The sequence below is a fragment of the Silene latifolia genome, chromosome 5 (genome assembly GCF_048544455.1).
Source record: "Silene latifolia isolate original U9 population chromosome 5, ASM4854445v1, whole genome shotgun sequence".
Taxonomy (NCBI): Eukaryota; Viridiplantae; Streptophyta; class Magnoliopsida; order Caryophyllales; family Caryophyllaceae; genus Silene; species Silene latifolia.
Window position 1 is genome coordinate 8,151,006 of NC_133530.1, and position 25,909 is coordinate 8,176,914.

The 25,909-nt window shown below is 33.8% G+C and overlaps 2 protein-coding genes across 2 annotated transcripts; one reads left to right on the forward strand and one right to left on the reverse strand.

Annotated features, from left to right (window-relative positions):
- Positions 1–12,528: 12,528 nt before the first annotated feature.
- LOC141656613 (mitochondrial ATP-independent inner membrane protease subunit 1a-like) lies at positions 12,529–18,297 on the reverse strand. The gene is made up of 5 exons (XM_074463564.1): positions 17,850–18,297; positions 16,665–16,859; positions 16,139–16,354; positions 13,343–13,453; positions 12,529–12,880 (listed from the first exon to the last, which is right to left on the reverse strand). The coding sequence occupies exons 2-5, from the start codon at positions 16,779–16,781 to the stop codon at positions 12,842–12,844; spliced, it is 483 nt and encodes a 160-aa protein (XP_074319665.1). The 5' UTR covers positions 16,782–16,859; positions 17,850–18,297; the 3' UTR covers positions 12,529–12,841.
- A 2,011-nt stretch (positions 18,298–20,308) lies between these two features.
- On the forward strand, positions 20,309–24,808 carry LOC141656616 (uncharacterized). The gene is given in 4 exon segments (XM_074463567.1): positions 20,309–20,805; positions 22,996–23,174; positions 23,754–24,090; positions 24,538–24,808. Coding segments are annotated over 4 exon segments (1,017 nt in total). The 5' UTR covers positions 20,309–20,382; the 3' UTR covers positions 24,616–24,808.
- The last annotated feature ends 1,101 nt before the right edge of the window (positions 24,809–25,909 follow it).

A 25,909-nucleotide genomic window follows, 5' to 3' on the forward strand; every position in this document is an offset into this window, starting at 1 on the left:
GGTTAAATATCTTGATGAAATGAGCAGTAAAAAAGAAAGAATGGTTAAAATACCTTGATGAATGATCAAACAATTAGTAACAAGAGTTGTGAACAAGTTTGGAGTCCTCCTTACAAGTATATATGAGATCTAGGGTTTGTGTTGTAAAGGGAGTTTTATTTTTGTAGATGAATGTAAAATCGCCATATTCCTTTTATAATGGGGAGAAAGACAATTTTTTAATTTTTGTAATTAGTGATGTTTAAAACCGTCTATATTCAATTAAAAAAATTAAAGCGTTATGTAAAAAGAAACAAATATAACAACCTTTCCTATCACATAAACCGTTTATATTCAATTAAAATATAATTATGATTGAGGACTTATTAAATTGATTGTCGCATACATGCAAAAATTGTAAACTATACAAACGATTTAATTTAAAGGAATGAATGGTTAAATACCTTGATGAATGAATTAGTAGTAACACAAGAGTTGTGAACAAGTTTGGAGTCCTCCTTACAAGTATATATGAGATCTAAAGGTAGTTTTATTTTTGTAGATGAATGTAAAATAGTGTCATTTTCCTTTTATAATGGGGAGAAAGACAAATTTTTTTATTTTTCTTATTAGTGATGATTTGTTTAAATCCTGTCAATTGGAAGTCAAATCAACATGTATGCATGCTAGATTTCTGCCGTTTCGTTGCTTGCTTACACGACACACATAATCAAATCAAATCAATTGTAATTCTTTTTGTGTTGTGTTTAGTCAAATCAAAATAATTTATACGGACTACTTAATAGGAAAATCAATCCACATTTTTAACTATTAATAGATATTCATATGTTATATCGAAACCAAAGAAAATCAATGATAATAAAACTGATTCAAATAGAAAATATTAAAAACCCACATTTAAAATTTACATACTTAATATAAGTGACATCATGCACGTCCACTAAATTAAATAGAACTTAAACGAGAAATAGAGGCTCTTAGGGAGGCATTCTCTTCCATGATTTTGATCTTCACCTCCTTTGCTAGTTTGAGGTCTCGTAAAGCAGATGCAATATCTGCCTGCATCTTCTCCAACTCCGGCATAAAGTCACGATCTTTGGCGACCTTGAGTGGGATCTGAACATTAACAAGGAATATGTTGTTCTTCCTTTCGACTTCCTCTAAGCGATTTATGAAACATTTGTTGTACTCGATTGTAATCAATGTTTTGGTAATGTTCCGATCCATTATTTTGAAGAAAGTTTTCAGTTTAGGTTTTAAAGGTTTAGGGTTTGAAATATTGATAGACAAATCAAATTAGATAATGGCTTGGGTAGTAGATGTGGTTAGGATTTACTGAATATATGTATCATATATATAAATAAAGTGTGGGTCGTGTCTTTTCATATGCCACACAGGAGGATTTTTAATTATAAAAACAAGTGGAAGTTGAATTAAAATTAATATGTTTATAGGAAATGACAACTTGTCCTTTAATCTTCCGGTACAATGAATTGTATTTTAATAAATCTTACGTAATTAATATAATTCCGAGTATTTAAAACCGATATTTATTTATCAACTCTTGTTCAAGTACGAAATTAAAATGACGTCACATAGTTAACATTCAAAATCGAACAAAATATAAAAGGGGTAGAAGAGAAAACCCAACCATGATAGTACTAAAATGAAGTAATATTAAGATAAAACTTAAATAAGAAAAGTACAACATAATAATATTATAAAAATAAAACATGCATAGATATTAATTGGAAATTAAATACATGAATATCTAATTAAGGACTTCTTTTAATCCTTACTAATTTAAGGATTTTAAAGCCTTTAGATCATCCTCAAGTTCTTTCCTAAGGTCGATGCATTTTCCATAAGAAACAAACAAGGATTGTGTGAGATCATCCGCTTCCTTTTCAATCTCCTTAACGCCCTGTACATAACAATAGTTCCGAGTTTCAATCGCACCAACAATCATCTTCATCGTTCTCAACTCTTGTTCAAGTACCGTTTGAATGTGTTTTTCCAAATTGGCGATCAAACCCATTGACATACCACTTAGGTTTGCCATTTGAAATCTTTTGTAGTTTTAGTGAGAAGAAAGAGATAACTATTGTTATTTTAAATTGTTTTCTTTTAGAATGATGTTAACCACCAAATATTTATAATTGAATTTATGACCTTTGGAGAACCGTGCGTTGAATAGTTAAAAACAATTGTCACTTGCGTTTTTATTTTTATTTTTATTTTTGACAAATTGGTTCATAAATTATGACTGTTGGTGATTGCCAATTTCATTTACCTTGCAAACAATGGTCACTTGCATAGAAATCAAATGAATGATACACCTAATGTAAGAGGTAGAAGTAGAGAAAACCCAACAATGTTAACTAATTTAGAAATAATACCAGGATAAACTTAAAAAAAAGTACAACGTAATTATATAACTAAATATCAAACAGGAATAAAAAGAGGTCTCCTAATCCTTATTAATAATGAACTTTAGAGCGTCAATATCCTCTTCAAACCCTTTTCTAAGATTGTTAAATTTTTCATACGTACCCAACACGTATTTGATGAAATCATCCGCGTCCTTTTCTGTTTCCTTAAGGCCCCTTAAATAACAATCGTTACGAGTTTCAATCGCCTCGACAACCACCTTCATTGCTTTGAACTCGAGTTCACGAAGATTGGAAACTTGTTCTAAAAATAGCAACGATTCAATTAACAATTCATTAAGGTTTCTCATTCTAAAAATTTTAGTTGATTTATTTAGAGAGAAGATAAAAGGTAAAATAGTTTAGAAAGAGAGGAATAGTTATGTTTTAGAATGGCTACTTTGTGTTAGCTCCCCACTATTTATAATTAAGTTGGTGACTGTTCTGCTACCATGACATCAAAGAAATTAATTAAATTAAATTAATATAAATTTAATTTAAAATTACTTTTTAATTACCGTTGGTTCACCATTGCTCTATTAAATATAAAAAAATAAGTTGGTGACTGTTGGCGTACCATTGCTGTATTTTGATTGAAATTATATAAATAATTGAAATTGGCATAATTTTTAAATACTTTAATTTAGCACATTTGAAGGTAAATTAAAGAGTGCAAGGATTTAAAACGTAAAATCGAATCGGTAGATAAGACTTAATCTTTGAATTGAAAATAGGAACATAACAAATTCGACCATCTAAAATCGAAACGAGACTATGAATCTACTTGAAATTAAAAGGATCCATGAAAGTTATTTAGTAAACTCTTTGATCCACCATTGATAAAATTCTTGCAACCCTATCCTCTATTATGGCAAGCCTTTGGTCAAGATGAAACAAATCTTTTGTTACTGGGTCTCTTATCCCCTGGCATAGACAATATTCCTTGACTAAATTAGTCCCTCTTCTTATAGTAAGGATACCAAACTTCACCTCTCGGCGTAAGGACAGACGGTAATCTCTTATAAATGATGGTTCATGGTCTCCAAGAAGAAATCATTTAGCCCAAGCTTTGCATACCCGCTACATTCTTCTTATCATTTGTGACCAACCTATTGAATATATGAGTACTCATAATATCCACATTGCCGAGGACTTCGGTAATAGGTGAACCCGTTCCCCGGTTTCTTTCAACACTATAGTCAACATCGAAATCCATTTGCATGGAGCGCTTTTTGTTGGCGATATATTCTTCTTTGAACAATTGTTTGTCCTCTTCCAATCTATTGATTGAATGAAATCGATAGTCAACAATTCTCATATTTGAATATTTTTTTTTGTTAAATTATGTTTAATTTAACTTGAGATAGTCTTTTAGGTTGGAAGCATAAGGTATTTATTTAAGATGCGTGACCGTAATGGGTCTGTGGCCTTAAATACACAACTGTTTATTTGAAGAATGTAGCAGATAATGAAAGGTTACATGAAACTAAATTATTTGAAAAGATACCAAATATAATATTATGATATCTATTTTAATTGAACATTACTAGACAATGTTCGTTTATACAACTTAATTGATCAACTATTTTTTGTACGAAGTAGTAGGTCTAACTTATGGCGCTTTGTTTCTAGGTTTGGTTTATTTTAGGGTTGGTTGTTTTAGGGTTTCTAGTGTTTCTATGTTATGTTCATTATATGGTTGGGGTTGTATTTAGTGTTTGTTAAGTATAATTATTTCTACGTCACGTTTATTTTAGGGTTGGTTTTGGTGGTTTTAGGGTTGGGTTTATTTTAGGGTATGGTTTTAAAAAGGGTTTGTAGGGTTTTTTTACTAGGGTAGGTTTATTTTAGGGTTTGTTTTTAAAAAAGGTTTACTCATTTCGTCTCTATCTTAGGTTTATGTACCTATTTCTCTGTCAATTGATATGTAAATTTCCTTTTTGGATGTATTACTCAAATGTTATTTACTAAAAATAGATTTCGATAACTATTGAGTCATAGTCCATATTTGTCTGTCAATTGATATTTAAATTTCCTTTTTGGGTGTATTACTCAAATATTACTAAAATTAAATTTCGATAACTATTGAGTCATACTATAAATTTGTCTGTTAGTTGATATCTATTTCGTTTTTGGGTTCATTACTGAAATGTTATTACTAAAACTAAATTTAGATAACATTTGAGGCATACTCCATCTGTCTCGGTCTCGGTCAATTGTTATCTATTTCCTTTTTTCTTGTATTACTCGAAATAGATTTAGATAATTGTTGAGTAATACTCCATCCGTCTCGGTTAATTGTTATCTATTTCCATTTTTCTTGGATTACTCAAAATAGATTTAGATTACATTTGAGTCATACTCCATCTGTCTCGGTCAATTGTTATCTATTTCCTTTTTTCTTGTATTACTCAAAATAGATTTAGATTACATTTGAGTCATACTCCATCCGTCTCGGTCAATTGTTATCTATTTCCTTTTTTCTTGTATTACTCAAAATAGATTTAGATAACATTTGAGTCATACTCCATCTGTCTCGGTCAATTGTTATCTATTTCCTTTTTTCTTGTATTACTCAAAATAGATTTAGATAATATTTGAGTAATACTCCATCCGTCTCGGTCAATTGTTATCTATTTCCTTTTTCCGTGTACTACTCAAAATAGATAAATATCCACATTTCAGTCATACGCCATCCGTCTCGGTCACTTGTTATCTTTTTCCTTTTTGGGTGTATTACTCAAAATAGATTTAGATAACAATTGTTAATTCGTTTACTACTCATGGCATGTTTTATTTTGTTACAAAATAAATTATTGATGAAAAAAATTAGGTATACTAAAATATTAAACCTACTACCAAAAACGTATGCCTAAAACTAGGTTAATAAACACATCACCTCGTAAATAGATGACATAATAAAGATTACATAGGGAACTTAAGAAACACAATTTACTTGCAGCTTAAAAAAGAACAATATCATCATGAAATAACATTGGAATATTAAAGAAATGTCAGAACTCAATGGCCTTTTAGATTAAAATATAAATTTATGAAAATCGAATTTAAGGAAGGTTATTTATATGTATATATTGTATATCTTATACTCCAAAAAAAAAAAAAAAAAAAAAAAAGATAGTGGTTAATTTTCTTTAAATTGTATCAAATATTTTAGATTTAATGTTATATGTTACTTTTAATTTACTATATTGGCCTTTAGTGTTTTGGAGGGAAAGTTTACTACATTAGGTGTAATTTTGGAGGAAAATTTTACTACATTAGGGTAATTATGGAGGGAAAGCTTACACTATAAAATAATCACCTCCCTCCATTTTTTATACACACAACTTAACACTCAAGTAAAAGAAAAATCCTTTTATTACTCTATACAAAACAATGTCGATGGAAAGAAAGGCCCACGTGGCTGATCTTCTTTCTTTAAGGATGTTCATGAGGGAAATGCTCAAGGAATCTGGAAAAATTGCAGTATCCAACGCAATTTCTAGAATCCCTAGAACTCCAAATCGCTTACTAGATAACATGTACGAGGAGGAGTTTAACCTAATGTTCGAGTCAAAGCTGAGAAGAGATCAGCTGTACACGAGGGAAATAAACGGGGTCGTTGATGTTGCAAGGCCAAGTGATGAACATGTCATTCTCTACCCGGTCAAGAATGATATTGTTGAGACACCAGCTGCTAGAAATAATTATACTTAACAAACACTAAATACAACCCCAACCATATAATGAACATAACATAGAAACACTAGAAACCCTAAAACAACCAACCCTAAAATAAACCAAACCTAGAAACAAAGCGCCATAAGTTAGACCTACTACTTCGTACAAAAAATAGTTGATCAATTAAGTTGTATAAACGAACATTGTCTAGTAATGTTCAATTAAAATAGATATCATAATATTATATTTGGTATCTTTTCAAATAATTTAGTTTCATGTAACCTTTCATTATCTGCTACATTCTTCAAATAAACAGTTGTGTATTTAAGGCCACAGATCCATTACGGTCACGCATCTTAAATAAATACCTTATGTTTCCAACCTAAAAGACTATCTCAAGTTAAATTAAACATAATTTAACAAAAAAAAATATTCAAATATGAGAATTGTTGACTGTCGATTTCATTCAATCAATAGATTGGAAGAGGACAAATAATTGTTCAAAGAAGAATATATCGCCAACAAAAAGCGCTCCATGCAAATGGATTTCAATGTTGACTATAGTGTTGAAAGAAACCGGGGAACGGGTTCACCTATTACCGAAGTCCTCGGCAATGTGGATATTATGAGTACTCATATATTCAATAGGTTGGCCACAACTGATAGGAAGAATGTAGCAGAGGTATGCAAAGCTTAGGCTAAATGGTTTCTTCTTGGAGACCATGAACCATCATTTATAAGAGATTACCGTCTGTCCTTACGCCGAGAGGTGAAGTTTGGTATCCTTACTATAAGAAGAGGGACTAATTTAGTCAAGGAATATTGTCTTTGCCAGGGGATAAGAGACCCAGTAACAAAAGATTTGTTTCATCTTGACCAAAGGCTTGCCATAATAGAGGATAGGGTTGCAAGAATTTTATCAAGGGTGGATCAAAGAGTTTACTAAATAACTTTCATGGATCCTTTTAATTTCAAGTAGATTCATAGTCTCGTTTCGATTTTAGATGGTCGAATTTGTTATGTTCCTATTTTCAATTCAGTATTAAGTCTTATCTACCAGTTCGATTTTACGTTTCAAATCCTTGCACTCTTTAATTTACCTTCAAATGTGCTAAATTAAAGTATTTAAAAATTATGCCAATTTCAATTATTTATATAATTTCAATCAAAATACAAAGAATGGTACGCCAACAAATCACCAACTTATTTTTTTATATTTAATAGAGCAATGGTGAACCAACGGTAATTAAAAAGTAATTTTAAATTAAATTTATATTAATTTAATTTAATTTAATTAATTTCTTTGATGTCATGGTAGTAGAACAGTCACCAACTTAATTATAAATAGTGGGGGAGCTAACACAAAGTAGCCATTCTAAAACATAACTATTCCTCTCTTTCTAAACTATTTCACCTTTTATCTTCTCTCTAAATAAATCAACTAAAATTTTTAGAATGAGAAACCTTAATGAATTGTTAATTGAATCGTTGCTATTTTTAGAACAAGTTTCCAATCTTCGTGAACTCGAGTTCAAAGCAATGAAGGTGGTTGTCGAGGCGATTGAAACTCGTAACGATTGTTATTTAAGGGGCCTTAAGGAAACAGAAAAGGACGCGGATGATTTCATCAAATACGTGTTGGGTACGTATGAAAAATTTAACAATCTTAGAAAAGGGTTTGAAGAGGATATTGACGCTCTAAAGTTCATTATTAATAAGGATTAGGAGACCTCTTTTTATTCCTGTTTGATATTTAGTTATATAATTACGTTGTACTTTTTTTTAAGTTTATCCTGGTATTATTTCTAAATTAGTTAACATTGTTGGGTTTTCTCTACTTCTACCTCTTACATTAGGTGTATCATTCATTTGATTTCTATGCAAGTGACCATTGTTTGCAAGGTAAATGAAATTGGCAATCACCAATGATCATAATTTATGAACCAATTTGTCAAAAATAAAAATAAAAATAAAAACGCAAGTGACAATTGTTTTTAACTATTCAACGCACGGTTCTCCAAAGGTCATAAATTCAATTATAAATATTTGGTGGTTAACATCATTCTAAAAGAAAACAATTTAAAATAACAATAGTTATCTCTTTCTTCTCACTAAAACTACAAAAGATTTCAAATGGCAAACCTAAGTGGTATGTCAATGGGTTTGATCGCCAATTTGGAAAAACACATTCAAACGGTACTTGAACAAGAGTTGAGAACGATGAAGATGATTGTTGGTGCGATTGAAACTCGGAACTATTGTTATGCATGTATGCGTTAAGGAGATTGAAAAGGAAGCGGATGATCTCACACAATCCTTGTTTGTTTCTTATGGAAAATGCATCGACCTTAGGAAAGAACTTGAGGATGATCTAAAGGCTTTAAAATCCTTAAATTAGTAAGGATTAAAAGAAGTCCTTAATTAGATATTCATGTATTTAATTTCCAATTAATATCTATGCATGTTTTATTTTTATAATATTATTATGTTGTACTTTTCTTATTTAAGTTTTATCTTAATATTACTTCATTTTAGTACTATCATGGTTGGGTTTTCTCTTCTACCCCTTTTATATTTTGTTCGATTTTGAATGTTAACTATGTGACGTCATTTTAATTTCGTACTTGAACAAGAGTTGATAAATAAATATCGGTTTTAAATACTCGGAATTATATTAATTACGTAAGATTTATTAAAATACAATTCATTGTACCGGAAGATTAAAGGACAAGTTGTCATTTCCTATAAACATATTAATTTTAATTCAACTTCCACTTGTTTTTATAATTAAAAATCCTCCTGTGTGGCATATGAAAAGACACGACCCACACTTTATTTATATATATGATACATATATTCAGTAAATCCTAACCACATCTACTACCCAAGCCATTATCTAATTTGATTTGTCTATCAATATTTCAAACCCTAAACCTTTAAAACCTAAACTGAAAACTTTCTTCAAAATAATGGATCGGAACATTACCAAAACATTGATTACAATCGAGTACAACAAATGTTTCATAAATCGCTTAGAGGAAGTCGAAAGGAAGAACAACATATTCCTTGTTAATGTTCAGATCCCACTCAAGGTCGCCAAAGATCGTGACTTTATGCCGGAGTTGGAGAAGATGCAGGCAGATATTGAATCTGCTTTACGAGACCTCAAACTAGCAAAGGAGGTGAAGATCAAAATCATGGAAGAGAATGCCTCCCTAAGAGCCTCTATTTCTCGTTTAAGTTCTATTTAATTTAGTGGGCGTGAATTCAGTTACCAACTGGCGATTGTTAGCGGTATTGTTAGTGGAACAACCGCTTATAATTGGCGATTGTTGGTAACTGAATTCTTAGGAAAAATACCGGGTGATGGAGACCTTAAAGGGGCTTCTCTAAGGATTGGTTGGTTGTTGGAACAATTTAGTGGTCTTCCGGAAGATGCAAATATTGATGTTCTACATCGATATGTGAGAGCGTATTTGCTTATCTTAATGGCAACTATCATGTTTCCGGATAAGAGTGGTAATGACATTCAAGTTGTTTATTTGCCTTTGTTGAGGGATTTGACCAACTTAGATAATTATTCTTGGGGAAGTGTCATTCTTGCTACTTTATATCATAATTTATGTAGAGCAAGCAACGTCAAGTCAAAAGACATTGGAGGTCCCCTTATTCTATTGCAATTGTGGGCTTGGGAGAGGATTAGTATTGGTCGACATCATGGACCAAACCCATTAGGTTCTCAACATCAAATAAGGATTGACTCATTGGGTCGTAGGTGGCTAAGTGTGAATCGTAAGAGACCGGAAGGCATTACCACACTAATTGGGTATAAGGATGTTTTCGATACAATGCGACATGATCAGTTTATATGGCAACCTTACACCCAACAGATTTTATCTTTTTTGCCCGGGTTTTGTTATGATACTCCGACGATTGGCAGTGATGGCACCTATGATTTGTTTCGACATTGTTGAGTGGCATTTTCCTAATAGGGTAGCTCGTCAATTTGGGTGGAAACAAGATATCCCTTTAAATTCTAATACCGAACCTAACTTGCACAAAGTTGACAAAAGGGGTGCCCCTTCACGGAATTGGATAGAAAGACATCAACCATACATATAAAGTTGGGTTAGGAGGGCTGATTTTAGGTACCGTGGTGTAGAGGGTGATAATGAAATGAGCTACTACGACCCTTACATGGTTTGGTACCGGGATCGCACTATTCTTCGCATGAACCCTTTCTCCCAACAAGCTACTTATCAAGCACGATTTGGAGCCATACAATATCTTGTAAGTATACTTAATATACTTGTCTTTTAATTCTTAACCAATATTTCATAAAATGTGATTTGTGATACTACCTATTTTGTTTTAGGAGCATGGTTTTGTCAATGTCCATGATACATGTGATAAGGAGCTTCAACAAATGCCTCTTGAGGTGCCTCCTCATTTCCGCTCAATGGTGTCACACATCCGGGACTACTCCTCTCAATCTCTTCAACATGTAGGCTATTCTCATCATCTTCAACCAACCGAAGAACCAAGGGAAGAAAGTTCACCTATGGTTCAAGAGTCACTCGACTCAATGAATATGGATGACGATGCACATTTGGTTCAATACACTAGAAGGGCTAGACGCTCTAATCCTTCTATGTCTTCCATGTCACCCATCAATGAACAAGGTACCCCGGAACCTTCACAAGGGAAAGTCGCCTTCGAGGAAAGAACAAGAAGAAGACTTGAAGAACTTAATGTAATAGTTAGACGGTTAATGTATTTGACACTTTAGACGGTTAATGTAATTGATATTTTAGTTGGAAAACTTAGAATTTAAACCACTTGTGCTAAACTATGTGGTGTGTAAACTCTATTTTAGTTTTCAATAGACAATGGTTTGTGTCCAATTTGCATTGTTGAGTTTGGTTGTGCCGTTTGACAATGGAACTAAATGAGGACGAAGTGAAAATGGGCAGCTTTGTAAAAAAAAAAAATGACTGCATAGACACGCCATACGTATTGGCGTCTCTATGTTTAATCAATTTCCAGTTTGGTTTTAATAATGTACTGAAGAAACACGCCACATCGTGTTTAGTGAGGAAGACACGCCACTTTTAATGGCGTGTTTGGGTTGTAGCACTTAGCCCAGTTTGGTAATGGCGTGTTTACTGAAGAAGACATACCATTAGTAATGGCGTGTTTGATTTGTTTCCCTTATTCGGGGTTGGAAAATTGGACTGAAGAAACACGCCAATACGTATGGCGTGTTTGAACCCCACACAGGCTCGTAAAAACCGAGTCTACGTGGACACCATTTCGAAAATTATTTTCAAAACCGACCCAAAACAACAATTATTTTATTTTTCAGCATTATTTCAAAAACGGACTCAATAAAATATGATGAATAACAGTTGAATATTTGAGAAAGTATTCTAGAGAGAGATTGTGTAAGAATTGTTAAGATTGTTATTATAAGAATGAATGAATGAATGAATTGATTACAGATTAAAAGGCGAAGTTCTCCGTCATGAATTTAGACGAGGATTGGATTGGCCAATCATATAAGGAGTACTTGTTATAAACCGACATAGGATAGAAATCCTAGTACTTAACAAACTCTAACAGAATAACTAACTTGTGACTATGCTTAACTAACTTGAACTAACTATGGTTTTGTGCCTATATTCCAACAAACACATTAACACAAGTTTTCACTTAAGACTCATACACAATCCTACGTAAAACTAGCCGATGAAATAAATAAAAATTAATTAAGTGACGACAATGGGAAAACACAAATACTCTATTCCAAGCATTTGTTTACCTTTGATTAAAATAACCCTAAAAAAAAGTAAACCAATGAACAAGACAAACGAACCTTCTGTCTCAATCATTCGTTTACCTTTGATTAAAATACTCCAAAAAAAAGATAAACAAATGACTGGGACGGAGATAATATTAGTGAAAAAGTAGTTATCAAAGTATTTGGTTGTACATTATACGTGTATAAAGCCGACTTACACAAGTATTTGTGAAATATAGCATTGTATCACTGTGTGAATTAAAATAGCGTTGTATTCGTGACAATTGAAGTGAACATTTATATGGTCATGACACTCATGACTAGTAAAGTTAAAATTCAAAAATTATTCAACAGCCTAAAAACTTCGCACAAATAGAATTATACATCCAGTTGTACCATAAGCATTGTACAACCAAGGTATAAGAATCCGAGCTTATATGTATTTTTCCTGAGCTAATTCAAAGTTCATGTTTTTAATGTGTAAATGGATGTTCTCAATACTTTCTAATAAAGCTCATATTCTTTAATATAAAGCTCAGATACTTTATCACAAAGCTCAGATTCTACACCGTACAACATATACAACTGGTTGCATAGTCCATAAATTGTCGACACCCATCATAGAACTGATTTATAGGATTGGATAAAATTACTTTCAGGGATAAACCGATGCAGATATCAACATCATACGTTCATACTCATTCCATCCGTCAGCAATAGCCAATAAAAAATGTTTCAGGTATGTAAGGTATGTAAACTAGAGCAAGGAATTCAGATGATTAGCAGTTGTTGAACTGTGAAGAACATATCACGAAGGACAAGGTATAGTGATTCACATAACCAGGGTTGCCTCGAAGAAATGCTAACAGGACAATGATTAAGAGAGCGTTGCTTTACCTTAAGTTAGAACCCTGACCTCACTGCCCACGCATCATGGTCCCAGCATACCAAATTCCGCAAGCGGCCATATCTGTCGAGATAAGACGTAGTAGCGATAACACTAGTTAATAGAGATACTTCAGCTCAAAAGGTATCATCTTTGGTATTAAAAGCTTAAGTCAAATACAGAAAGTACGAGCCATCATGAATGGAATAGCAGTACAACAGCAAGACAAATATAGCCGGTTGACGCTCTTTTTACCCAATGGATGTAACCACATGCAAAAAAACTCAACAGGTGTAGCAAAGGCTTGCAATATAAAAAGGGCAGCCCGGTGCACGATGGCGTCCCCGCAAGGCGAGGGTCCGGGGAAGGGACCCACCATAAAAGTGTAATAGGCGCAAGCCTTCCCTTGCCATTTTGGCAAAAGGCTTGCAATATATTTTGCCAAAATCTACTATAGCATCACAAGCCATCATTAAGTGATGAAGCAGTTGCAAATACATATTGTAAAGCACAACTCAGAACAAGGTGCCACGTGAGTAAACATACCCGACACAATGCTTTGCCTTGAATAAGACCATATGGAACTGCACCGAAGTGCCGTGAATCGTTTGATGCATAAATGTTGTCTCCTTGTATCCAAACATGCCCTGTAGGTACCTGTTCAAAGTAAAATTTGAACCAGTCTAAGATGAACCTAATATATTTGCACATAATGAAAGCAACTAAGTAAACAAATGAAATAGTTCACTCATCAAACTTACAATCAGAGGCTGACTAACCCCCGCCTTTCCAGAAAACTTTTTGAGTAATTTTGTATGATGAATTTATCACCCATGAGTCCATGACCACAAATAGGTTTAAAAGGGCAAAAGTTGGTATAAGGGAAGTAGAGCCTTTTTTCAATAAATTACGGGCTATTTAGCTTTCAAGAGTTTCAACCAAGACTGCAGTTAGGTTTACATTTTTAAAGTCCGTCCTTCCCGCCAATTCCCTCTTATCAGGGTGACGCCAGTTCAAACATGAACTGGTTAAGATATGTATCGTCCTCAAAAAGATCTAAAGTACGCCCAGCTCATATCTAATCATTTTAATTGCACACTTTTATGGCCTGCTTTTTATAAATCTTCAATTTAATCTGCTTTAAGAACTTCAGTTCAAAAACACACTCTTTCACCAAATTCAGATGTGACACTTCATTCGTCTCAACGTCCTATCTATGAGACTAATGATGCTTATGTTGAACTCCATACTGTCCCTTAAAACCATTACACACCATAATTTCCTATCACAATTCCCCAGATCCAACTAATGATTAGTCTTGGTTTAGCTGGAAGAGCATAGACCAAAAAACGGAAATCTCACGAGTGAAAGAAAAGGAGACTCGGGTCTATGGCTCAACTCTCTGTTAGCTATGTGAGTACAAAGTAGTTAAATATCAATTGCACAGTAATTGACTAATTTCTCCCAGCTGCAATTTTTTTATTCACCTATCAAAGATGACAAGTTTTCCACCACATCCTTTCTAAGAAAACTCCATTCTCAAGCATTGTCAGAAATTAATACAAATAAACATCCCAACCAAGTCATTTTCGGAATCCTTGCTGGTTTACTGGTGCCGACACATCCTCAATTCCTCACCCAATCATCCATCCTTCTTTCCATGACGACCCCTAGTTAAAATACCCCAAGAGCACCTCACCACCTTCAGACATGTTTCTGTTATGTCTCCCAAAGTCCTCATACATATGGGTTGTAGCCTCTTAAGGTCTTAGATGCCAGAAGATATTTTACCTAGTAGTTAAGACGGGATTACAAAAGGTCCCGGGTTCGACTTCCCCTCCCCTTTATAGTGTATTAGCCTTGTCTATCCCTTAACACCAAAAGTAAGGTCCTAGATCTAATTCCCCAAGACCAGTTATTTTATCTTCAAGAGACTATCTAATTGGGTAACTCGAGAAACCTTCCTCTGTGTAATGCTCTAAATTAGAAGTATTAAAGCTGAATAACTGCAACTTTCTAGGCAGTTTACTTTATGTTTGGTCCATGTGCAACACACGGGAACAACCACCTCTTATAGAAGACAGATCCCACAACTCTACACAATATTTATCCAAGCATAGTGATAGATGATTTCCATCGTAACTAATCAAACGTTTCACCAAAAAAATACTCCGTAGTAACTAACCAAACTAAAAGTATGTCTCATAATGATGCGCGAGACTCACTCTTTGTTAAAATAGTAGGGGGGGAGATCATTTTCTAACTAAATCTTTCCAATGTTGAAACTTGAAAGGTAATAACTTGGGGTTGGCTGCAGCAAATGAAACCCTCTATTTCTGTAGTCTTCCCTTCATTTCCCTCCAAGCCGCTTACTAACAAAACAAAGAAAATCCCGCACTCTCCCCCCCTCCCTCCCTCCCTCTTCTTCTCTCTTCCCACCGAATCCTTCCATCCAAAATAGGCCTAAAGTGTGAGTCTTTCAACAAATAGACTACAAACTCATCTTTTAACGTAACCTCATGTAGCCTAGCAGCTAGCTCATTCCATCAAAGATCCGGTCGAACGGTGATTACCATAACAACCACCAACTGAGTAATATTATGTTGTTTACTCCATCCATTCACAGAGGTACACCCAAAACAAACAATTCATACAACTAATTCATTAACCGCCAAAACATGCTGCCGCACTAAATAGTTTTATCCAACCAAGAGTTACATTAATAACAGCAACTCACACCAAAATTTCGTTTACGTAATCTATTAGATCAAATCAAAACCCAACAAAACATAGATTCACCTTCACTATTACAATCCAACAATACTGACCATCCTGTTCCATCCTTATCCCTCATTCCATTTACATCAAAACCTTCACTAAGACATACACATACATTCCCTACTAAAACAAATCATTATCCGGAGTATCAACCAACATGCATTCACTCCTCAACTAACTCCAAGTACCCAACCAAAACGCAAATTACAACAATGATATTCATTAACCAAAATTTCATTCACACTACTGAGAAAACTCATTTCACCTATTCCGGACAGAACATACATTCACATTCACTACCAATGTGGAGAGAGGGTAACAACGGCTGCCACCCTGTTACCAATGAAAAATATGATTATTTTTTTTCATAATAAAGTTCCGATTTTTTTTCTAAGTTATCTCAGTGCATTACTAGTTTGATCACTGCGAGTTTTGATCAACATACCCCTCCCCTCCAACTTCGAATCCCGATTCCACCACTATTCACTAATCAATAATCCTCCAACAATCAAAAGATAGACACTTTGGAAGCAAAACATAAAATAAAACACAAAAGAAGCTCACCACCAACGACTTAAAGATACCGGAGCGAGTATCGAAGGAAACAACATCACCCTCCAATCCCAACACACGTTTGGTCAAAAACCTATCTGGGTTTTGTGGGGATTTGACAAACACAACATCTCCAGCGTTCACTTTCCCAAATCTATGCGACAATTTATCCATCAATATAACATCCCCTCTCATGTTCAGCGTTGGTAGCATGCTTGGCCCATGTACCTGCCATTTTCCCACAATCACATACATAATACAGCATAGTGTACTAGTGCTAATTGCATAGTTTTAACATTACAAACAAAAGTTTTTCAGCTATTCTCGCTTAAGAGTTAAGACAGCAGTTCCGTTTTAATAGTAAAATGGATCAAAATACTACCACTTGATGATTATAAGACAAACTTGTTGCAATTACCTTTATCACATAATTCCTATTTGGATCCGTTACCTTTAAAACAGATATTGTCATCTTAAACAAGAATTTGCCAAAGTTTAAATGTTTTTTCAACAATGAAGAGAGTGAGAAAGAAAGTACAATGGAGGTAGAGACGAGGTAGGTGTCGGTGACATGAAGTAGACACAGGAATTTGGCAACCAGGAACGTTCGAGCAGCTGCTTCCTTGGCTATGTTGCACCATTGTCCCCACAACATGTAATAGAGTTAACGATGTCTTTTGAGATGTGCAGGTGAGGCGCTTGCAGCTTAAAACAGTCTTCAGTTGAAGATGATCTAGATGGATATCAGTAGGACAAGAAGATGTTAGAGAAAGGCAAAAAAAAAAGTCATGACGGGTAGTACTTCTGATCCCGTCAACAACATATTGCCCCTGTGGCTCCCTTTACACCATAAAAAGGGGAAAAAGACGGAATGACATAGAATAATGGGACGGTGAGGAGGAATACGAGAAGGGTAAAGATGATATCTTTAGTTAATTATTTTTGTTCAACTGGCAGAAATATTTGATAACCATCACATCGACCGCGAATAAAGTGTATGTAGATTACATTATACTTTCAAGTCCATAAATGTTATAACATGGTGGAACAAAGGGATGTCAAATTGCCTCCTCTTCTATTCAATCAAAAAATGTTCCTAGTTTTTCCGTAACCATGTTCAGATCTATGTTACTCCGACACTTCACTTAGCTGCCATGTCGAGTGTAGGTGTCGACACCGACACGACACTCCCGACACTTCATTTTAGACCAAACAATTGAAAAATTCGCACAAAATAGCCATATCCGACTCTCAACACGTGTCGGAGAGTCGGGGTAACACAGGTTCAGATTACTCTTGCCCTAATTTGCCTGTTTCGAATTGCTCCTCTATTCATTATTCAATCAAAAATACAAATTAGTTCTAAAAAGCATTAATACATAAAAAGTTGATTGCCCTTATTACTCTCTCCCTCTCAATCATTTGTTTACCTTTGATTAAAATATTTATGGCAAAGAATTAAAAAAAAAAAAGGCAAACAAATGAATGAGACGGCCAAAACCAAGTAGCTTGAAAGCAACATCACAAATTCACTACTCCATGTTATTGCCAGCATTAACCAAATGATCACAAATTCACAATCCATACTTAAATACAAATAGAATGACAGAAATAGAGTAACAATGTAACAAAAATGAGTGTAATTACTGATTTACTCCTAATAGAAGGTAACAACGGGATGTATTGGGTAAAAAAAATGGAAATTTGGGGAGAAAACACTTACAATTAAGATGACGACTGGCGATGGGCCGAAGACGACAAAGACGGGTAAAGCAGCGCGGCGGATTGTTATTTTTGAGGTGAACAACAACAAAAGATGACAATTGTGGAAATTGAACCTACGTTATGGCATGGCCAATTGTATCCGACCCGACACCCAAACTCAGGACTGAAACTTGATCCAAATATTTATTATTGCAAACTGATTATTATCCATGAAAAACTTGACAATAGTTAAGCCGAAAATAACCCGAACCCAATCAGAAGGTAGCAAACACGAAATTGACCCGACTACTTAAGTTTAAATTCCTTTAACTAAAATATAATCGAAATTGAGATAAACTAAACTGAAATTTTCAAATTACATAGAACAAATATAATGGGGGCCGGCTGAAGAACATGAGAAGTCGAGAACGACTAAGGTGATGAGGGCTAATCTATCTTTTCAAATATTATGATAAAATAAACTGAACTGAACTGAACTGAACTATTTTTCAAAGCACGTGGTAGTCTCCAAGTTTTGTAAAACACTAATTATTTTTAATTTATTTTCTGCATTAATAAAATGACATTTATTCTAAAAATCTTTATCTTTAACTAGAGATAGAAGATTTTCTCGAGGAGTCCGGTAATTCTAAAACAGCTACACCAATAACAGCTATTCCAATATAAAAACAACTCATATTGGCATACTTCATCTTGACCCACGCCCTTTGCATCACTTATTTGAGTCTCTGTATTGTTTTATTTGATTTGATGTGTACAGCTAAAAGTGCTATCTAACTTTGTTTAATAGTTTTAGATGATTTTGTCGTAAATTATTTTAACTTGTGTATGTATATTTAACATTCTTGGATTGCTAATGAATGCGGAATTAATAGGTTGTACAGGCGGTGACAAACATGTACGACAACTGATTGCTAACTGAAAGTTCGGTTGACGAGAATCGATGGGATCAGAGAGCGCATGCATAAACCTAAACCTTCAAAGTCGGACGAGGCATGCATTGTAATTGCAAACTTTCAAATGGATTTCTATCAGATAACACTATTAATTTCATGGGTGAGAAAATGAAGGGTTCTTAGGTGAAGCGACATTTTAGAGCGGGATCAAATATAACAATGGCAACATAAAACGTAGGTTGATACTCCTCACTCTTTCCTACATATGGGATTATGGATATGCAAGTGTGCATTAGCTTTACTTAAAATTTATTCATCAATTGTCAATTTGCTCTTATGCTTTATATATAGTGTTATCAGGTTATCGAAGATCAGTTATTGCAAGACCAAATTAATAACAGTTCAACAATATTGTTATTGTAATCGATTTTTCTAGCCTTTTGTCACCCAAATTCAATTCTCATGTTGCTTAGTTAGCTAAATCCATATTAAATTATTAAGTTTCATTGACTATGGGATATGAATATGGTTCATAGTTATTTTGTTGTCTTAACTAAGTCGAATTTTTTACGTATCCTTAAGACAAATATCTCCGTTTAAGAATAAAACGGGTTAGATGAGAATTTGAGATTAACAAGTTAGAGAAAGTATATATAAGAAGCGCTTAATATTTATTTACAAATATATGACATGACTGCATGAATAAGGGTTAAAACTCAAAACTTGATTTGAGTTTTGTTTAAAACTAATCTGTACGTATAGTATAAAACATGTAGGATCTCTTAAACATATAACAATTATATAGCATTTTAAATTTAAGAATTATCTTATAGTACATAAATAAGATAAAACAAAAAAAGATATTTTTTTTAAAGCAAAATAAAAAATGATTTGCACATATAATGAAAATTTAACACATATCCAAACACATATTTCACAATTTTGACATTAATTCGTCATTATAAGTACAATAAGAAATTCACACTTTTATAGAACACTTCAGAATAAATAAATAAATAAAAGAGAAATTAAAATTATAAAATTTTTTGGATTAAAAAGAGTTGTTTCAATAATTATAAATCAAGAATACAAATATAGGTAAAGTATTAGGTATAGTTAAAACAATATTAAACAATGCTAATCCTATCTTTACCGCAACTCTTTTCTTCCATAGGACACTGATTTACCTATTCCTATATTTGCTTTCTTAAAATAAAATGTGGTCTGACTTAATTCTTCGATAAGGGATAAAGATCAAGTCAAACTCTAAACAAGAATGAACTAATGACATCTTGGTGCGAGTACGGCGAGATTGAGCCATCTCCGTCTAATAGTACTGAAGGCAAATTAATGAATTGTTCATCAAAAGATTGTTTATTTCAATTAAAATGTAATCTTACAAACCAGAATATTTGGTGCTACTAAAATAACTTTACACATTAAAATAAATAGCTTCATATTAAAATAGGACATTTTTACATACCCGTACAGCGCAAGGACATGAAATCTAGTAAAGAATTAAACTGAGCTGAAGTAAATCGAACATCCCCATACAAATACAAGACGGGCCGACTGAAAAACATGAGACAACTAATGTGATGAGGCACAATTCTATCTGTTTCCAAAGAGGATAAAATGAACCACGGTATCCTACAATGGAGTCCAAGCTTCCCAAACTCCCTTTCCTCATTTCAATCAAAAACACCATCTTTCCCCTTTAAATCAAAACCCTTTTCCTTAATCTCAGCAACCCTAAATTCCCTAGAACAAAATCAACAAGAAGAATCATTATCCAATTTACCAGCAAAAGAGAGAAGAAAACTTAAAAATGAAAGAAGACAAAGTAAAGCAGTTAATTGGAAAGAAGAGGTTGAAATGAAACTTATTAAGAAACCTAAGAAAAGATATGCTTCTTGGACTGAAGAACTTAATTTGGATAATTTAGCTGAATTGGGTCCTCAATGGTGGGTTATTCGGGTTTCGCGGGTTATGAGTCAGTTCACTGCTGAAAGACTTGCTCTTGCTCTTTATAATAATCATCCTGATATGGATTATAAGGTTTGTTTGTTGATTTTTTTTTGATGTTTTGGTTGTTGGATTTTTTTGGTATTGTAGTTTGTTTTCGAAACCAGTTAGTCTTGTGCAAGACGGTTTTACACAGTCATTGGGTGAAATGATTCCACATCAAAAGAAAACGGTTTGCAGTGGAGTACTTGTGTAAAGACCGCCTTATTTTTCAACACAATAGTTGCAACATTAGTCCAACACCTCAAGAGCTCTCGCTAATTCCCTTAAGAATTGTATAGAATTAACTGGTCCTTTTGCTTTATTCCATCGTAATCCAGTACCAAAGAATAATGTGTCCTTTGGCTATGTGCAACGGGGAATTAGATGTTTTACCGCATAAAAGGGTAAAATTAATTGTGTTTTAGACAATGGTGCTATGAACTTCAGTAAAAGTGACTGGTTTAGAGATGAATTAATGAAAGGTAACACCTTTACACCGGAATTGTCACATTTTTCTGCATGCTTGTTAGCTTGGCTGATTGATCTGTCATATATTGTGCACAGTATGAGAATATGACTGGTTTAAAGTTGCATTTTGTATTATTTTGGTGATATATTATTTCAACTCGTTCTACTTCGAAAGAGTGGTAGATGTTTTTTTCTTATGATGATTACGAAAAATGTAGTCGTGTGAGATTTTAGTAGCTAATGGTAGTTCCGTTGAATTACTGAAGTGGATTAAATGAACCTTCTTAAGCTGTTGGCATTAGCCCCGACCCTCTGACAGATGAGACTAAGCTCATGGGGAACTTTTTTTGTTCAAATAGGATTGCCTTGTGTGTTAGAATTGATGTGAGGAATTTGTGTAGCTGTATCCGATCCTACCTATGAATCTAATGAAAGGAAAGAGAAAGTTTTAGGGAAAGTGCTCACGTTGCCGTTTGGATCATAAGCTCCTTGACCCTCTGAACGAGATGCGCCTCACAGCGCCTCGTGCTTAAGCACGAGTTAGGCGCACTTTTGAAACTAAAATGGTCACTGGTGGATTACTGGTATCAATATAGAATCATTGCTATCAGTTAAAATGAAATATTTACTTGGAAATGTGAATTGCATGAACATTTCACTCATGAATCATGATGGATCATCGCTGGAAAATCAATAACTACAGCTTTACTTTTGAGTTCTAAGCTTTTCGGATTTGTTAATCATGTAAGCTGCTGGATCTAGTTGGTTATCAAAATTGTTCTGTACGGATTAATATTAAACCCGTCACAGCCACGTTTCTGTTGGTTTGCATATCTTGACAAGCAATCTATATACCACATTTTGCGTGGCATCAGTGTGGTTAATCACAAAGAGCAAAGAGATTTGGACTAGGTTCAGGTGCATTTAGGTTCTTGAGATGGAAAGTGATAAACATGGAAGTATCTGTAATGGCTGAGGACTAGAATAAGACGCCGAAATTTTCATACAAGTATGAAACTTTCATGTAGATGTTTTCCTCAAATCTGGTGGGTGGCAGGCCCGTCTTTGAGGGTGTGCGGCCCGTGCGGTTGCACAGGGCCCCAAAAATTTTGGCCCAAAATCGGTGTTGGGAGCATATCCCAAAAATCGGAAATATTAGATAAGGATATTTTGATAATGTGTATTATCATATAATCCAACGCATTGTAGTGGTTCATATTGTGGTAATAAGGGATTCATGTAGCCATTATGTCCCAGGTTTGACTACTACTACTGTTGTCATTTTTTGTTTTGTTTTGTTTTGATGAACCTTTAGTATTTGAGCTAATATAGTTTTATCCCGACAATCTTTATTCTTTAATATTATTTTATGCACCTTAAATTAATATAAAATTTATAAAGATGGTCTCATCTTTGTGCCATCTTAATTATTTTTTGTTTTGTTTTGTTTTGTTTTGATGAACCTTTAGTATTTGAGCTAATATAGTTTTATCCCGACAATATTTATACTTTAATATTATTTTATGCACCTTAAATTAATGTAAAACTTATAAAGATGGTCTCTTCTTTATGCCATCTTAATTTAATAGGGCTTTGATACCTTAGTAGTCGGGATTAAAATTATACTTTGAAGTTGAAAAATACTATATAGGGCCCCGATTTAAGTTTTTGCACAGGGCCCTAAAATCTCAGAGACGGCCCTGGTGGGTGGATATGATGATCAGTAATGTAATGTGTTGGTGATCTTGTAAAGAATTTTCTATTTTATTTCAGATGTACAATCCTACTATCAAAGAGAAAAGGAAATTAAAAAATGGATCCATTTCTGTCTAGCCAAGACCGCTATATCCGGGTTGTCTCTTCTTAAGATGTGTGCTGAACAAGGAAATACATGACTTCATTAGAGATGTTGATGGCATAGGAGGATTTATTGGGTCAAAAGTCGGGAACACGTAAGCTATTTTCAATACTTTTTTTTTTTGTGCGGAGAATGTCGTCTGTTTTCAGTCTATAAAATTCCACCGAAATAATGCTACAGTTCTGCAATTGAACTCTGGTGGAATTCCAGGCATTCTCAGAATCGCGGCAAATAATGGTTCTGGGAATGATTGGGGTTTCTAGGGTGGACTGATCATGATACGTAATCAAGATTGTTACTTTTCTTTCTATAATAACATTACACGGCAAATTACTAGAGTTAGAGGGGTCTGCTTTCTATTGCTATTAAATTTCTACTGCAGTTTGTTTGTCGCGAAAGTTATTTGCCTTTAGGAAACTGGCCTTGCTGCCAGATAAGTTCTATTCTCACATATATGTATGTACCCCTTTCTAAATTGCTGCTCTTCTTATAAAAAAAATGGCAGTATTATCCAGCTTTCAATACAACCGTTCATCCCGATTTACTAATTTTAACCTCTTTTCATGCAACAGACGAGTTTGAGTGCATTGACAGATTTTTATGAATTGACTGACTTCTCATCTCAAGTCAAATAAACTTTTGAGCTTATGTACTTGGACAATGCTGGTTTCAGGAAACGACAAATAAACAAACCGAGACCAGTAGATGAGGAAGATATGGATAAGATATTTCAAGAAGCTAAACAAGAGCAGGAGAAAGCTGATTTGGCATTCCAAGATAAGCACGAAAAATTTCTGGAGTCTTTGATGCCTAATCTTGATACTCTAAATGGGGTTGCGGAAACTCCTCTTGATACAAGTACAAAGATCCCGATCGAAAAAGTTTTGGAGCCTTCACGAAGAGGAAGAAAGAGCAAGTACCCCAAAATCGGTTCAAGCGTAAGAGTTGTTTCTGGGTCATTTGCTGAGTTTTCAGGAATCATGAAGAAGGTCGATAGGAAAAATGAAAAGGTAAGTTTTTATCTGGTTTTCGTTTTCTTTTTTCTACAAGTATTTGTGCAATGAGACATGGCAAAAAGGTTCTATAAAAATGTGGTGTTCAAGTAAGGTAAAATATACGGAATGCTGATTAACCGATAAGTGGCACAGGTCCAAACAACAACAACAACATCAGAGCCTTAATCCCAAAATGATTTGGTGTCGGCTGACATGAATCATCCTTTAGAATCGTCCATGGGTGAACGCACACCTCAAAAATGTGAAAAAATAGAAAAGAAAAAGTGAAACTCTTTATCCGCCACTGTGTTCTAATAGTCATTATTGGTTCATCGGGTTGCCTATATACTTTAAACTCTTTATCTTAATCTTACGACTCTGGAGAGGACCTTTTGGTATTGTTCTTCTTCCAGACAATTAGCGGTCATAATTCATAGTTTTGAATTGCTTGCACTACTCCAGATAACAGTTGGATTCACCATCTTCGGGAAGGAGACGATATCTGACTTGAACATCCAAGAGATAGTATCAGAAGAGTAGAATGAAGTTATCCTTTGTGGAACAAGCCTACAACAAGAGTAGACTTGCAGACTGTCCTGTAAAGTTCTCAGTATGTTCATGTAATAGCCTCTCGTGGCCATTTTTTAGTATACGATTTAGAAGTGACACAAAAGACGCCTTTGCAAAGATTAGCGAAGGGAACGGTCTGAATGAAATTGATTGTTTTGGCATTTGTGCCATCTGATGGCGGAGAGAAATTTGGCTATTACTCCGTAAAAAACTTGGGTACAGTTCGTAGCAACGAAAGAGTACTAGAATAGGGATGGCAAATTAAGCATAAAATCTCGAGTCTAATAACATCCCCTATATACTAAATGAATAGGAAAAACTCAAAGTTTTCCCGCCTAAAATATTTCCCCTATTTTGATATAATCTTCTATTTTCTTTCCTATTTCAATATAGTTCCCTATTTAAGATTTGCTTTTAGGTTTTTTGATAATAAATTTTTCGTTCTCGGTAAGATAATTTGTAGCTAAAAAATATGCTATTAAAAAAAGTTATAAGACAATATCATTAAATCTGCGTAAAAAAAAATTTTTCATTAATTTTTTTTCATTGAAATACACATTTCATGTTATGAGTATTACTTAAATTGTTTTTTTTTTCTTTCAAATCAAAATAACAATGATGAAAAACGTTAAAAAATAATGAATTGTCAATTTACACTCTATAAATATAGTATATACTAAAAGGTAAAATTCTATAAACACCGTGCATGCATTGCACGGGGCCTATACTAGTGAGAATATCAATTAGTTGGTTACTTGGTCTCTCTAAGACGGACTCTTAATATTAATCTTGAAATTAAAACAGGTTAAACATTACTCCACTTGGATAGATAAGATAAGTTTTTTTTTAGTCTTTAAATATTCTATTTTTGTCTCATTGATCTACTGAAGTATAGGAAATAAGTTAGTTAAGACTTGGTTATTGTAAATCAAGATGGGTGTGTATATATTAAATAATCCGTCTTAATTAAGAATTGATGTATAATCATTTTGTGTTGATATTAGTGGATTGAATTCTTTTAACAGTAAGTCTTCCTTAGACGGATATAACATTTCACTTGTATAAATGAGACAAATTTTTTGTTAATCTCAATGTATTCTAATTTTGTCTTATATGCACTACTTAACCGTCTTAAGATCTAAACGAATATGCTGGGTTGTAATTTGTAAATGAGAATTAGTCTTATTAATGCATCACATTATTTATACAACAAGGTCAAGTAGTCAGAAAATGGAAGAATACAAAGGTTCAACTCCGGCTAATG

Bases quoted from the DNA above. Each gene is read 5' to 3' on its own strand.
- LOC141656613 (XM_074463564.1), bottom strand. From the start codon at position 16,781: ATGTTGTGGGGACAATGGTGCAACATAGCCAAGGAAGCAGCTGCTCGA. The intron at 16,355-16,664 runs GTACTTTCTTTC...GGAAAATGGCAG, and splicing joins ACCTCGTCTCTACCTCCATT to GTACATGGGCCAAGCATGCT. The intron at 12,881-13,342 runs GTATGTTTACTC...TTATCTCGACAG, and splicing joins AAGGCAAAGCATTGTGTCGG to ATATGGCCGCTTGCGGAATT.